At 37.1% G+C, this 17,901-nt stretch overlaps 1 protein-coding gene across 3 annotated transcripts in view; it reads right to left on the reverse strand.

The window, feature by feature from the left end:
• Nucleotides 1-17,901, reverse strand: part of kifap3a (kinesin-associated protein 3a) — a 118,113-nt gene that overhangs the window by 66,015 nt on the left and 34,197 nt on the right. For all 3 annotated transcript variants that reach the window (XM_077594754.1, XM_077594755.1, XM_077594756.1), the window contains 3 exons: nt 11,829-11,928; nt 5,859-5,985; nt 5,691-5,787 (listed from right to left, as the gene is read on the reverse strand). In XM_077594754.1, the coding sequence (XP_077450880.1) occupies nt 5,691-5,787; nt 5,859-5,985; nt 11,829-11,928 (324 nt within the window). The remainder of the gene's footprint in view (nt 1-5,690; nt 5,788-5,858; nt 5,986-11,828; nt 11,929-17,901) is intronic.

Below are 17,901 nucleotides of genomic sequence, written 5' to 3' on the forward strand. Positions count from 1 at the left end.
CACCTGTGATCATGAAGTGCTTTGAAAAGTTGGTCGCCCACCACATCAGGGATACAATCGCTCCCTCAGTTGACCCTCACCAGTTTGCTTATAGAGCAAACAGGTCCACCGAGGACGCCATCGCCATAGCTCTACACACAGCACTGAGCCACCTGGAGCACCATGTGAGGATGCTTTTCATTGACTATATCTCAGCCTTCAACACTATAATGCCGGACATTCTGCCTGACAAACTCTCCAACCTTGGACTATCCTCTTCCATCTGCTGCTGGATTAAGAACTTCTTAACCAACTGTCCACAAACTGTTAGAAGCAGTCCCCACCTCTCTTCCTCCATTACACTGAGCACTGGCTCCCCTCAAGGCTGTGTACTGACTGAGTCCTCTTCTATACTCCCTGTACACATACGACTGCACACCGACCCACCACTGTAAGTCCATCAACAAATTTGCCGATGACACCACTCTGGTCGGACTCATCTCAGTGAGGGATGAGTCTGCCTACAGAGATGAGGTCAACAAACTGTGTTCGTGGTGTTTGGTGAACAATCTCGCACTAAACACCACGAAAACTAAAGAAATAATCCTGGACTTTCGCAAACAGCATAGATCTGGCCCCACTCCTCATAAATAGAGTATGTGTGGACAGGGTCCAGTCCTTTAAATTCCTGAGGGTCCAGGTCACGGATAAGCTCTCCTGGTCTACCAACACCACGGCAGTGGTGAAGAAGGCCCAGAAACGACTCCATTTCCTGAGGGTACTCAGTGGGAACAGCTTGAACACTAAGCATCTGGTAACCTTCTATAGAGCCACTGCTGAGAGTGATCATTACCGCCCAGAAGATCATCGGCTGCTCTCTGCCTCCACTGGATGACATTGCCAGCCCTCGCTACCTCAGCAGAGCCGGGAACATTGTTAGGGACCCATACCACCATGGTCACAACCCTTTTCCAGCTGCTGCCCTCTGGCAGACGCTACAGGTCTCACAAAGCACGGACAAATAGACATAGGGACAGTTTTTTTCCCCACAGCCATCAGGACTCTGAACTTGCATTAGCACGACACACAATCCCTTCTCTGCAATAACTTGGGGGTGTGCAATAACAATGTGCAATATCTTAGATTGTGCAATATTTTAGAATTTACCTTGCCAGGACGTGACTTTTTATATTTTTATATTACTTATTTGTTTTTACTGGGAAAACTCACTTTGTGGAGTAGCACCACCAATTTCGTTATACGCAGCTGTGTATGATGACAATAAAGGTTTTTGATTTTATTTTTTTATTTGATCCAGGGAGATTATCAGTGGTCTTGTATGTCTTCCATTTTCTAATAATTACTCCCGCAGTTGATTTCTTTACACCAAGCGTTTTACCTATTGCAGATTCAGTCTTCCTAGCCTGATGTAGTTCTACAATTTTGTCTCTGGTGTCCTTTGACAGCTCTTTGGTCTTGGCCATAGTGGAGTTTGGAGTGTGAGAGACTGAGGTTGTGGACAGGTGTCTTTTATACCGAAAATGAGTTAAAACAGATGCTATTAATACAGCTAACGAGTGGAGACCTTGCTAGACTTCATCCGAAGTTAGACCTCTTTGACAGCCAGATATCTTGCTTGTAAGTGACCAAATAAAATACTTATTTTCCACTCGAATTTGGAAATAAATTGAAAATAAAACAATGTGATTTGTTTATACATATATATACATATATATATATATACATACATACATACATACATATATATATATATATATATATATATATATATATATATATATATACCGTATTTTCACGACTATATGGCGCATCTTATTTTTAGCCGCAGTGTCAGTAACGAGTGCCATTTCATTATTTTAAACACACAAAGGACGCACCGGTTTTTTTAGACGCATATATGTTATATATTATATATGAATATCTAACCGCAATAGCGCTGGCTACCGGAAGCAGCCCCAGACTCTTTTTCCGGTTTCCGGTGCGCAGTGACTGCTGGAATATATAGTCCTTGCACGCTGCACCCACACGCTAAAAACATGTTTTTAAAAAGGCAACGGAAGGAAAACTGAGTTCGGTTGTACTTTATTTAGCCATTTTACAACTTACTCACGTCATCATCACACACAAATCCATCAAAGTCCTCATTTTCTGTGTCTGAATTGAACAATTGTCCAAACGAGTCATCGAAAACGCTGAGTTTTATACGTTCGTCCAGGCGGCCACAATCCATTCGCCAATAGTAGCTGGTTGGTAGCTAGCGTAACTTTTCCAACGGTGCTTTCCATGCTTTGTCAAGCTGTATTGATGTCGATGTATACAGGCCACAATCCATTCGTAAATAGTAGCTAGCTGGTGGCTAGCGTAACTTTTCCAACGGTGCTTTCCATGATTTGTCAACCTGTATTGATGTCGATGTATACAAGCCACAATCCATTCGTAAATAGTAGCTAGCGTAACTTTTCAAACGGTGCTTCCATGCTTTGTCAAGCTGTATTGATGTCGATGTATACAGGCCACAATCCATTGGGTGTATTGACAAAATTACTACAGACGCTCCCCTACTTACGAACATTCGAGTTACGAACAACGGTACATACGAACATGTCTGCAAATTGCGTTTATGTCGAAAAATGTTCGTAAGTTCGATTTTGTATTTTTTTCCGAGTAGTCCTTCTTTCCGCCGCTAATACCGACGCCTGGCGCTGTGAGAGCTCAGCTCACCCAGCATCTACCTTCTTCTGTCCAATTCGTTGCAATGCGGAAGTGCGTGAACGTATCTCCAGTGCGCAAAGAACCTTTTTCATTTGTATCATTAAATATCTCGTGCATCCATTATTGAATATGGTTGGTGAAAAGCGAAAGGCTTCTATTGAGGGAGGTGCAAGGAAGAGGCAAGCCATTTCATTTGAAATGAGTGGCAATAATAACGAAGCTTGATGCGCGTTGCACGGGAATACAACTTGAATCGTTCGACAGTCAGTACCATTTATAAACATAAAGATCGAGCAGCAGGACCCAAATATCATACGTTGCACAGTTTGCAAATCAATTGAATGATGCCATACAGTGCTACCTACCGCATCATTTATGATGAAAAAAAGAAAACTGCAATCGTCATTAGATAGCTTCTTTCGGCCAGTTTCTAGTAAGTTTCTCTCTCTCTCTAATGTATGTATACAGTACTGTATGTATTCTCTCCATTTTATTAAATGTTTTTTTCAGTACAAACCAATGCGTGTTACTTATACAAGCCTTAAACATACAAATGCACTTATATAAACCTTCAATATACTTATATAGGCTTCAATATACTTATATAGGCCTTAAACATAAATTATAATACAAAATATAGCACTGAGCAACTTACGAACAAATTCAACTTATGAACAATCGCTCGGAACCTAACTCGTTCGTAAGTAGGGGAGCGTCTGTACTACATATCCCAGCAGTCACTGCACAGTACTTTGTCTACGGGAAAATAGTAGAGTCGGTGAACCCTATCAACTGATTCATTTTATTTTATCGTGATAACAATTTTAGTATTGGTCCATATATAAAGCGCACTGTATTATTAGGCGCCCTGTCTTTTGGCGCCTTTTGGAGAACATTTAAGACTTTTATGTGCGCCTTATAGTCGTGAAAATACGGTGCGTATATATATATATATATATATATATATATATATATATATATATATATATATATATATATATATTATATATACCGTATTTTCACGACTATAAGGCACGCATAAAAGTCAAACATTTTCTCCAAAATAGACAGGGCGCCGTCTAATCCAGTGCGCTTTATATATGGACCAATACTAAAATTGTTATCACAATAAAATAAAATAAATCAGTCGATAGGACAACTACGGAAACCAGCCCCCGACTCTACTATTTTCCCATAGATAAAGTACTGCGCAGTGACTGCTGGGATATAGAGTTCTTAATACACCCAGTTCTTCAATACAGTTAGTATGATGGCGACCACACTAATTTGGTGATATATATATATATATATATATATATATATATATATATATATATATATATATATATATATATATATATATATATATATATATATATATATATATATATATATATATATATATATATATATATATATATATATATATATATATATATATATATATATATATATATATATATATATATATATATATATATATATATATATATATATATATATATATATATATATATATATATATATATATATATATATATATATATATATATATATATATATATATATATATATATATATATATATATATATATATATATATATATATATATATATATATATATATATATATATATATATATATATATATATATATATATATATATATATATATATATATATATATATATATATATATATATATATATATATATATATATATATATATATATATATATATATATATATATATATATATATATATATATATATATATATATATATATATATATATATATATATATATATATATATATATATATATATATATATATATATATATATATATATATATATATATATATATATATATATATATATATATATATATATATATATATATATATATATATATATATATATATATATATATATATATATATATATATATATATATATATATATATATATATATATATATATATATATATATATATATATATATATATATATATATATATATATATATATATATATATATATATATATATATATATATATATATATATATATATATATATATATATATATATATATATATATATATATATATATATATATATATATATATATATATATATATATATATATATATATATATATATATATATATATATATATATATATATATATATATATATATATATATATATATATATATATATATATATATATATATATATATATATATATATATATATATATATATATATATATATATATATATATATATATATATATATATATATATATATATATATATATATATATATATATATATATATATATATATATATATATATATATATATATATATATATATATATATATATATATATATATATATATATATATATATATATATATATATATATATATATATATATATATATATATATATATATATATATATATATATATATATATATATATATATATATATATATATATATATATATATATATATATATATATATATATATATATATATATATATATATATATATATATATATATATATATATATATATATATATATATATATATATATATATATATATATATATATATATATATATATATATATATATATATATATATATATATATATATATATATATATATATATATATATATATATATATATATATATATATATATATATATATATATATATATATATATATATATATATATATATATATATATATATATATATATATATATATATATATATATATATATATATATATATATATATATATATATATATATATATATATATATATATATCATATCCCAACATCGTTTCCTAAATTTCATGTGAGATTAGTGTTTGTCCAAATGCTATCCATACTCTAACCCTAACCCAGAAATTAGCTCATTTGGTTGGCTGAAAATAAGGGAATTACAATTACCTCTGAGAAGCTGCTCCTGTTTAGTCAGAAGGCTTTGATACTTTTTAAGGGACTTCTCATGTTCCTTCTTCAGATTTTGGTTCTCTGAGAATTCTTCATGTGAGATCAGTCAAGAACAGTAATATACTAAAGCATTTATAAGATTAAATGGTTTCAAATGAAAAGGATATAGGCCTTCCTCTTCCTTTGTAGCTCATCTTGCCAAAGGTCGTACCTCTTGAGCTCATGTTCAATGATGTTCATACAGAGGGCCCCAATCTTGAAATGTGTGACTAGTCCATGAAACTGTGAAAAACTAAAAGATATTTAAGACCATCATTTAACTTGGTCAATGACCAATTAACAACATCTCATTTAAAAATGGTGACATGACATGACTAAGCACATAGCACCAAGCAAAGCACAGTATCAGATGTTCCAAGTTGTTTACCAACCCTATAACCAACGTTCCCTCAATTGCGCACTACTCGTGTTCTCCGCGCACATCAAACGTATGCAGTACAAAATAAAATACAAACTGAATTGTAAAAAAAAAAAAATTGCAACCCAACTCAAGAGGGGCAGCCTTTCACTGAAAAACGACAAGAAACGGTAAACTATGACTAACAATGTGTCCAGCCAACGATATGATGCAGTTCACGTCGCGTGTTTACTTCCGCGGCATGAGTAAAATGTTGCAGGTTAGCATATAGCTAACGGTTCGGTGGAGCTGCTGCCAAGCCTTTATCATGGCAAAACGAGCCAAAGTAAAAATGAAATGTGGTTCTTTTAAGATGGAATGACTGTCGGAGTATATGCAAATAAAACAAAAAGCGGTGAAATTGGGTGAGAAAGGTCTCCTCGCAAAACATCAAAACATGCAGTCAAGCTAAAGTTGTAAGCCAGTTTTATAAATGGAAGCTTGACTATGTCAAGTGACACATTCAGCAGAAAAGTAATTTGAACGAGAATGAGAACTGAGAAGAATAGACGTGAAAAATGAGGTAAAATTTAATTCAGACTTGTGCATATTCTCGTGCAGTGGTTCATAACCTGGGTTCGATCAAACCCTAGGGGTTCGGTGGAGCCTCTGCCGCAGAGGTCAAGACTCATCATGTCTACACACGATCATATGCCCCGCTTGACCATCACTGGCTGCAGATGATCACGTGACATTGCTTGGCCAATCAGTGCTGTGAGGAATTTATATATCTTGAATTTGGAGAAGAAAAAAACACATTTTATTTTACACTAAAGTAGGGTTCGGCGAATGCACATATGAAACTGGTGGGGTTTGGTAGCTCCAACCAGGTTAAGAACCACTGTTTAGTGACATTTGAGATGTTTTATTCATGGGTATTAATCATTAAGTTTTATTATGACAAAATCATTTATTGGTAGTAGACATGCACTTGCTTATGGCAGGTGTGATACTGGTGTATGCCCTGTGCTCACACTGGTCCTCTGTGTGCTGAGGGAGGTTGTCTGTATGCCCAGACATGAAAAATTAGAGGGAACATTGCCTATAACACCGGACATTTCGTCGACGGACACTTGGTCGACGGACACTTCGTCCCCGGACGTTTGGTCGAACGGACGTTTGGTCGCCGGACAGTTCTTTGAACAGACATTTCGTCGACGGACAATTCGTCGCCGGATTCGCTCGCTCTCAAAATTATAATCATGAGAGAGAGAGAGACTTTGTCATTGATTGCATTGACAATGTCAGAGCATTAGTATCTAAATATCTAATATCAAAATCATCAATACGTTGCATATTATTGGCATGTGTGTACATGATATTCGTCGCCGGATTCGCTCACTCCCGGATTCGCTCGCTCTCAAAATTATAATCATGAGAGAGAGAGTTTGTCATTGATTGCATTGACCATGTCAGAGCATTAATATCCAAATATCTAATATCAAAATTATCAATAAGTTGCGTAATATTGGCATGTGTACATGTTATTCGTCGCGGGATTCGCTCGCTCCCAGATTCGCTTGCTCTCAAAATTATAATCATGAGAGAGAGTTTGTCATTGATTGCATTGACAATGTCAGAGCATTATCTAAATATCTAATATCAAAATTATCAATAAGTTGTGTATTATTGGCGTGTGTGTACATGTTATTCGTCGCCGGATTCGCTCGCTCCCGGATTCGCTCACTCTCAAAATTATAATCATGAGAGAGAGAGAGTTTACTGTTGAAAGCGATCAACCAGGTAATCTCTCGCTCTCAAAATTATAATCATGAGTTTGTCATTGATTGCATTGACAATGTCAGAGCATTAATATCTAAATATCTAATATCAAAATTATCAATAAGTTCCATATTACTGGCGTTGTGTGTACATGTTTTTCAAACTACGGCCCGCTGGCCACATACGGCCCGTTAGGCTTCTTAATACGGCCCGCCGACGTCCAAATTATAGTAAAAATCAATGACCTCATTCATTTCTCTTTGCCCTGCAATACCCTCGTTTCCCCGATAGATGACGCGCTAGTCTAGACCTTTGTTGGAGTGTAACTTGGAGAACAACAACACAGTTCCCACTGAAATGTGAGATTCTCTACTGTTTTAAAAATAGCAACTTGCACATTTACGCACAGCAGCAGTACAGTAGCTTAATTAACATGCCGCTCATCACTTGAGAGCGAGCGAATCCAGCGACGAATTGTCCGTCGACGAAATGTCTGGCGACGAAATGTCTGTTCGACCAACTGTCTGGCGACCAAACGTCCATTCGACCAAATGTCCGGGGACGAAGCGTTCGTCGACCAAGTGTCCATCGACGAAACGTCCGGGTACCCTATAACCTACCCCCACCATGTCTACCCATCCCAACAACTGACCCCATCGTGCCCCATGTATATAAACACTTAAGAACACTTGTAACACTGTGACGGTCAGTGCAGGACCGCACAAGATTAAGGCCTTGTTGGCTTTGATTGCCTACCAAACAATCCTACAGTGACCATTGCTACATCTCCAGGATTACTTACTTAAAAATGAAGACACACGACAAAGTTATTGAGCATTTTTGGGGGGGGTTTAGTTAACATAACTCAATATACTGCTATTTCCTTAACGCCTCTTGATTGTGTGCACCAGGTATTTTATTTGTTCCTAAGGGAATTAGGAGAGTCCAATTCACTAAGCAGGGTAGGGGGGAATGGCCCTGATCAAGCCATTCTTTCTCCATCTATTTGTATAGGAATGAATGTACTTTTAGGAATCTGTGTTGGGGATGAGTTCTGTCCCCTTTGTGTTTCAATGGTGCTGGCCACCTGCTATATGTATCCCGCTGTTTTGTGAATGAGGTAGTCTAGTTTTGTCTTGTCGAAGTGCAACAATGCAGACATCTGAACAATAAAATTATACTGGCTTACAAATCACAAACACTACATTTTGACAACATTTCATGACTAATATATAAATAATAATAGTTAAACCTACAGAAATATAATGACGGTTTTGGCAGGTTACATTTCGCCTACGACCTCAATACAGTAATACCTTGAGATTGGAGCTTAATGCAGTCCTGGACCGAGCTCGTCGTATGTCAATTTACTCGTATCTCAAATCAATTTTTCCCATTGCAAACAACTAAATACAAATTAATCCAGTCCCACCCTCTGAAAAAACACCAAAAACAGGATATTACAATGGAAAAGCTTTTTTTTTGTTCTAATTCACCACCTACTCACAAAGTAACAAATACCTATCTAGTGGTTATGATCTTCAATACAAAATGTGACAATAATCAGTAGAGGCTTACCGCGGAGTGCGCGGACAAGAGACAGAAAGGACAGCAGAGAGACTTGACGGACGTCAACGCACTCGTAACATAAATTTTACTTAAATGAACTTAGATTACTATACATAGACACTTAAAAATAAATTTTAATCTTACGTTACACTAAATTTAAACCTTCTTGTGTGATAAACGAGACAAAGATGTTAATGTTTTCCACCGTGGCTTTCAAGTCGGAACTAGCTGCTTCTCCATGCCTCAGTTCGTTTTCTAAAATTATCGAACCAGCCTTGGCTCAATTTGAAGGGTTCCGCTGGTGTGTTTTCAGATGCTTGCTTTGGTTTCAAGTCCATGTAGACTCAGGTGGGTTTTTCGCATTTAATCGACCCGGTAACATTATTTCCAGTAAAAAAATGCAACCTGTATGGCTCGTAGATATCTTTACGCGAAAGAGATGCGGCGAGAAAGACCGAGCGATGCTGTTCTCATAAGCAGCCTCTCGCATACTCGGCCACCCAGACGGCCGCATCGGGAACCATCTCGTATGCTCATATTTCAAAATAGTCTCGTATGTCAAGACAAAAATTTCCTCGTACCTCAAATTTCTCATATGTTGGGACACTCGTATGTTTTTTTTTTTATTACAACCTAAAATTCACCACGGACAATGTGGAAGTCATTGTTTTACACAGTGTACTTTGCCACAGTGCCATCATTCTTAACCTGAACTAGACTGGGACATACTTTAATATATTCTGCTTAAAAGTGACTTATATTTTCGTATCTTACCTAGGATTTTGCCTCTGCCAACTGTCCTGAGTGAGACTAGTGCAAATTTCCCTGACGGTCGGAAACTAGAAATCAAAGCCCATTTGCAATGAAAGCGTATTTCTCAATTTTGCTGACTGAATAAAACTAAAACCAGCAGTCCTCTTAGTCAAGTACAGTGGTACCTCAACAAACAATCGTAATCCGTTCCAAGACTGAGATCGTATTACGAGCTTTTCGTAACTCGAGCGGACGTTTCCCATTGAAATGAATTGAAAACAAATTAATTCGTTCCAACCCTCTGAAAAAACACCAAAAACAGGATATTGGATTGGAAAAAGTTTTATTTCTTCTAATTCCCCATCTACTAACAAAGTAACACATAACTAGTGGTTTAATAGTAATAAAATGTGTTTAATCTAACTAAAATTGGGCGGATTTCGCAGAGGGGAGAGAGAGACGCACAGAAGGGGCGGGGGGGGGGGGGGGGGGGGGGGTGTTTCTGTGGTTTTTTTTCCACGACAACGCACTTGTAAACGGAACAAACAAATTTAAATTAACTTGGATTAATATATACAGACACACACAAACATACATTTAATGTAACTTTACACAAAACTGAATTCTAATTTTGTTTTAATATTTTTTTTTACCTCCGTTCTGGCCGGGTTTGTTGTTTGCCACGCCTCCACCCTCACGTTCGCTATCGATGGGCTGTTTTCTGTTGTACTATTCCCTTCAAAATATTCCAAAAAATGATGCACACAAATGTCCTCACAATCGGATAACGCACGACCACTTGCCAACGAGAAGCAATGTTTTATCAGCGATCGCTCTGCTGCTCAAGGGAGCATCGGGGGTGCTGGCTCGCGGCTCCCTTTTCTGGTCGCAACCGCTTTGAACGGCGCCTATGAGAGAGTTGCGACCAGGGATGCTGTTGCGGGGAGTTGCGAGCCAGTGCCCCTGATGTTCTTATGAGCAGCGAACGAGAAGTAATATAATACTCCTTGTATTAGATAATAATAACAGGAAATGCAACAGCTGAGCTTACCCACGTATCGATTGTGGGTAATGAAGTTTTATTCTGAGAAAGAGTGCCATTGCCTATCGGCGTTGTGTGCACGAGTATATTTCATTACCCAGAAAGCCCTCTTTTTTCCCGCGCATGCGCGTTGTGCGTTTCCTGGTCAGAACTCGTCAGAATAAATCAGTCGGTGCTCGTAGATATTGTTATACACGAAAGAGATGCAAAAAAGACAGTGCCATTGCCACCTGGCTTGGTCGCATCACAAAATTTTGATCGTATCTCGGGCGAATTATTCGATCGAAATTTCCGTCGTAAGACGAGCATATTGTATGACGAGCGGTCGTATGACGAGGTATGACTGTAGTCATCTTGAACTTTCGTGATGAACGCAGGGATCACTAGGTTTGACAGATACATCATGCCGAGTTGAAAAAACAATCAAGAAATTTCATTCAACTTCACAATTGTGTCGCACTTGATGTCTCTTGACAAAAATTTCTATCTTTATGTTTAAAGTCTGAAATGTGGCGAAAGGTTGAAAAGTTCAAGGGGGCCGAATATGTCATACCAGTTAGCTTATAAGGTGATTAGTTATCTGACAAAGTACCTTGAGAAGCAAAAAAAGATGCAAATTATGGTTGTTGCCAGGTCCACACTTTGCTTCCAGTCTTCCCTCAGAACTCTAGCCAGAGCAGCTAAAGCCATTTCTGTCAAATGAAGAGAAAAGTAACATTAAAAAATAAAATATGAAACAAAAAAATGTCCCACACAAATCAAGGACATTTTCATATTCAAACTGAAAACTCAAGCTCAACAGCAGGTTTTTAAAGAATACAAATGCAGATAAATCAAAACCATTTTCACTGTATGTACAGTGGGGCAAATAAGTATTTAGTCAACCACCAATTGTGCAAGTTCTCCTACTTGAAAAGATTAGAGAGGCCTGTTTGTCAAAATGGGTAAACCTCAACCATGAGACGGAATGTGGAGAAAAAAAACTGAAAATAACATTGTTTGATTTTTAAAGAATTTATTTCCAAATTAGAGTGGAAAATGAGTATTTGGTCACCTACAAACAATCAAGATGAGAAGTCTAACTTCTGAGTTTTAACTCATTTTCGGTATAAAAGGCACCTGTCCACAACCTCAGTCTCTCACACTCCAAACTCCACTATGGCCAAGACCAAAGAGCTGTCGAAGGACACCAGAGACAAAATTGTAGACCTGCACCAGGCTGGGAAGACAATCTGCAATAGGTAAAATGCTTGGTGTAAAGAAATCAACTGTGGGAGCAATTATTAGAAAATGGAAGACATACAAGACCACTGATAATCTCCCTCAATCTGAGGCTCCATGCAAGATCACACCCCGTGGCGTCAAAATGATAACAAGAACGGTGAGCAAAAATTCCAGAACCACACGGGGACCTAGTGAATGACCTACAGAGAGCCGGGACCACAGTAACAAAGGCTACTATCAGTAACACAATGTGCTGCCAGGGACTCAAAATCTGTACTGCCATACGTGTCCCCCTGCTGAAGCCAGGCCCATCTGTGGTTCGCTAGAGAGCATTTGGATGATCCAGAAGAGGACTGGGAGAATATGTTATGGTCAGATGAAACCAAAATAGAACTTTTTGGTAGGAACAGGTTCTCATGTTTGGAGGAGAAAGAATACTGAATTGCATCCAAAGAACACCATACCCACTGTGAAGCATGGGGGTGGAAATATCATGCTTTGGGGCTGTTTTTCTGCAAAGGGACCAGGACGACTGATCTGACATGTATCGAGAGATTTTGAGTGAAAACGTGGCTGGGTCTTTCAGCATGACAATGATCCCAAACACACAGCCATGGCAACAAAGGAGTGGCTTCGTTAGAAGCATTTCCAGATCTCAACCCCATAGAAAATCTGTGGAGGCAGTTGAAAGTCTGTGTTGCCCAACGACAGCCCCAAAACATCACTGCTCTAGAGATCTGCATGGCGGAATGGGCCAAAATACCAGCAAGTGTGTGAAAAGCTTGTGAAGAGTTACAGAAAACGTTTGGCCTCTGTTATTGCCAACAAAGCGTGACCGGACAATTTGTCGAAAGACGTTTGGCCGACGGACAGTTCGCCGAACGGACGTTTCGCCGAAACGGGATTTGCGCGCTCGTCACACCCCCGGATCGTGTGTACACATGTTTTTCAACCTCGGCCCGCGGGCCATATACGGCCCGTTACAGATAACATTCATTTAGGAATAACAAGGGCATTTATTCACGGCCAAACACACGCAGAACAGTACGTGACAGAAGAAATAGAGAAAAGAAAGTAGTAGTAACAGTAAGTACTACAGTAATGAAATTGTAAATCCAGAAATCATACTCCAGAAAACTTACACCAGCATAGAAAACGATGAGATTAATCTTTGAATTAAGGTTCTCAGCAAATCATTTTGAATATATTTCTTAAAATAATGGGAAATTATTTAAAATTAAAATATTGTTCTTATTGGCACACATCACTAGAAGGAAAAGTGTGTTCCTTGGCATTTTCAGGTATTGTTCTCTAAGCCCTCTAGTCTGTACAAGGCACTTAGAATTTCACATACGTCTTCTAGTGTTGTTTTTTCTTAGTGTCAGGCACGTAGCTCCAAGCAAAAGAGTGTGTATGTGTACATATATAAGAATATTGATCTTTATTTATCCTCTGGAGGCAAGTTTAATAATGGGTCATTTGGGAGTAAATATACATCAATCCCCAGCTTTGATAAATTGCATTGCGTGTCCAAATGGCTACTACTTTAAACGCAAGGATAAAATAAAAAATATAAAACATTGGCAGCACATTGTAGTACGTACTTGTATTTAGAAATATGTCCAGCGGGGGGCAGTACATTTGGAGCTAGGCTCGGTTTTTGGGAACGGCCCGAAGAAAATCGCATTTTAAAGAAGAGTGGAATGCGTTGACCTTTTTGGAGACCACAGACAACACATTTTGAAATTTTCACCTGAATATTTGCGACGCCGATACTTGCTCAGAGGTAAATTGTAAGAAGTCATTTTAAGATATAATAGATGTTAAGATTATTTCAGTAAATAGTCAGTTATAATTTGAAGACGTATATTTCATTTTTGAGTGCCTACTTCAAGCTAGTATTTCAACGTGTTTGTGCTCATAACTGCACTATATGTGACGGGAAGAGTATTCAGGAATATTTTTATTAAGCAGCAGCACCATATTTGAACTTTGTAAGACATACATTTGTCAATGTTTAATCAACATTGAAACCTTTTATGTATTTTAAGAGAAAAATCATTTAAATTTTTGCAGCTGCTTACATTTTCAGTAAACGAAACGAAGACTAGCACATTTTGAAATGACTAAAATATGAAAAAGTATTTTCGTTCAAAAGACGAAGAGCCCAGCTAAAAACGTTGATAGTGGTCATTGAATTCAGGCTAAAAAAACAAGTCTTCTCTTTTTTCAAATGTACTCTTCTTTTTTTAGGATCTAGTTCAGTCTGTAGCACTAGGAGGTAACTACCTCCTAAATGTGGGCCCGACTCCCGACGGAATGATCCCAGCCGTGTTTGAGGAGTGACTGAGGGGAATTGGTGCTTGGCTGGATGTCAACGGGGAGGGGATATATTCCTCCAAACCTTGGAGTCCAGATGAATAAAAATAAAAGATATTTCCCCATCAATTTCTTTGCACTGTGGAATCATTTCTTGCAGCCATGAGAACAAATGAAGACAAAGTAGTAGTTGTTTAATTGATAACTCTTTGGAGTTCGAGATACCCAGAAATATACCTGCAACCGACCACAAACTGTTAGACTTGGTCCCCACCTCTCTTCCTCCATTACACCTTCCTCCATTACACTGAGCACTGGCTCCCCTCAAGGCTGTGTACTGAGTCCTCTTCTTTACTCCCTGTATACATACGACTGTACACCAACCCATCAGTCTAACTCCATCACCAAATTTGCTGATGACACCATTGTAATCGGACTCATCTCAGGAGGAGATGAGTCGGCCTACAGAGATGAGGTCAACAAACTGTCTTCATGGTGCTCAGTGAACAATCTCACACTGAACACCACGAAAACTAAAGAAATAATCCTGGACTTTCGCAAACAGCACAGAACTGGCCCCACTTATAAAAAGAGTATGTGTAGACAAGGTCCAGTCCTTTAAATTCCTGGTGCTTTTTTTGCAGAAATAACTTCAACCAAATATTTCCTATAGTTGCAAATCAGTCCTGCACAACAGCCAGACGGAATTTTGGATCCTTCTACACAGATTTGAATCAGTTCAGAAATGTTTTGTTTGTCTGGTGTGTATGCTACTCTTGTGGTCATGCTACAGCATCTCAATGTGGTTGAGGTCCAGACTCTGACATGGCCACTCCAGGTGTAATTTCTTCTATTTGATTCATTTTGTTGTAGATTTACTTGTAAGTGTGGGGTTGTTGTCTTGTTACATAATCCATCCCGGTTCGTCCTTCAGCTCCTGCACCAGTGGTCTTATGTTTTTATGCAATATTTCTTGGTACATTTAAAATTTTTAAAATGATGCCAGTAATCCTTTCAGGCACTGAGTTAGCAAAACAGCCCCAAAACATGATGCTCCCTCCAACATTTTCTACAGTTAGAGCGATGGTAGGTACAGAGTTAGGTACAATACAGTGCTGCCAGAGCAGAGCTGAAGAGAGGCATTAAAAGGCCAAGGCAGCATATACAAAGAAAATTGAGGAGCACTTCACAGGAAATAACCCAAATAAGATGTGGCAGGGAATACGACATATTACCAATTACAATGACAATAATATGTCTGTTAACGCAGATGCCTCACTAGCTGAGGAACTGAACCATTTCTTTACCAGCTTTGAGACTGACAAATCGGACCCAGTCTCAACACCCCCACCACCACCCTGCAGCAGTACACTGAAGTTTCAGGAACATGAAGTGAGACTGGTAATGCGGTCTGAGAACACCAGGAAGGCTGCTGGCCCCGACGGAGTACCTGGGAAGGTGCTCAGAGCCTGTGCTGACCAGCTGGCTGGAGTTTTCACAAAAATTTTCAATTGTTCCCTGCAACAATCCATCATTCCATTCTGCCTGAAATCTGCCACCATTATCCCTGTACCCAAAAACCCAACCATTGACAGCCTGAATGGCTATAGGCCTGATGCACTCACGCCTGTGACCAAGAAGTGCTTTGATAAGTTGGTCGCCCGCCATATCAGGAATACAATCCCTCCCTCAGTTGAATATCACCAGTTTGCTTAGAGAGCAAACAGGTCCACTGAGGATCCTATCGCCATTGCTCTACACACAGCACTGACGCACCTGGAGCACCATGGGAATTATGTGAGGATGCTTTTCATTGACTATAGCTCAGCCTTCAACACTATAATACCGGACATTCTGACAAACTCTCCCACATTGGACTATCCTCTTCCATCTGCTGCTGGATAAAGAACTCCTTAACCAACTGACAACAAACTGATAGACTTGGTCCCTACCTCTCTCCCTCCATTACACGGAGCACTGGCTCCCCTCAAGGCTGTGTACTGAGTCCTCTTCTGTACTCACTGTACACATACGACTGTACACCAACCCACCAATCTAACGGCATCATCAAATTTGCCAATGACACCACTGTGGTCTGACTCATCTCAGGAGAGGATGAGTCGGCCTACAGAGATGAGGTCAACAAACTGTCTCTGTGGTGCTCGGTGAACAATCTCACACTGAACACCACGAAAACTAAAGAAATAACCCTGGACTTACGCAAACACCACTGATCTGGCCCCACTCCTCATAAGAGTATATGTAGACAGGGTCCAGTCCTTTAAATTCCTGGGGGTCGTCGGGGATCCTTCCTCCCATCAGCTGTCAGGCTCTTTGACCAAAAATGGCAGTGTTAAGACCCACCGTATGAATGCGTGTGCGTGTGCGTGTGCGTATGTGTGTGCGTGTGTGTGTGTGTATATATATATATGTATATGTATATATATATATGTATATATATATATATATATATATATATATATATATATATATATATATATATATATATATATATATATATATATATATATATATGTGTATATATATATACGTGTATATATATATATATATATATATATATATATATATACGTGTGTATATATATATATATATATATATATGTATATATATATATATATATATATATATATATACACATATATACACATATATATATATACACATATATATATATATATATATATATATATATATATATATATATATATATCAGTGGCGGGCCGTCAGGGCCTTCAAGGCCTTCTCTGCTGGCCTAAGAAATATCTGAATCATATTATATTTTGTCCATCAATACTTATTATTCCAAATGGTCTGTTAGCTTCCTTTCATTGCTTTCCCCTCTGGTTGCACTGCTTCCAGATGTGTTTTCATATTGAAGCATTTAACCAATCACATTTCAGCCATTATTTGTTGCCAGATCAGATCTGCCTCAAAGCCTTCAAAATCAGTTCTGCGGGGTCTGCTGCATTAAACAAGACTGTTGCTTTTAACCAATCAGATTTCGAATTGGCAACCCCACAATGATTTTTCATAGGCGTGGGCATTTTGCTGGCTGGGACATGTCATTGCTTTCACCCTCTATTATTGGCTTGCTAGAGTAG

The sequence above is a fragment of the Stigmatopora argus genome, chromosome 24 (genome assembly GCF_051989625.1).
Source record: "Stigmatopora argus isolate UIUO_Sarg chromosome 24, RoL_Sarg_1.0, whole genome shotgun sequence".
In the NCBI taxonomy this organism is placed as follows: Eukaryota; Metazoa; Chordata; class Actinopteri; order Syngnathiformes; family Syngnathidae; genus Stigmatopora; species Stigmatopora argus.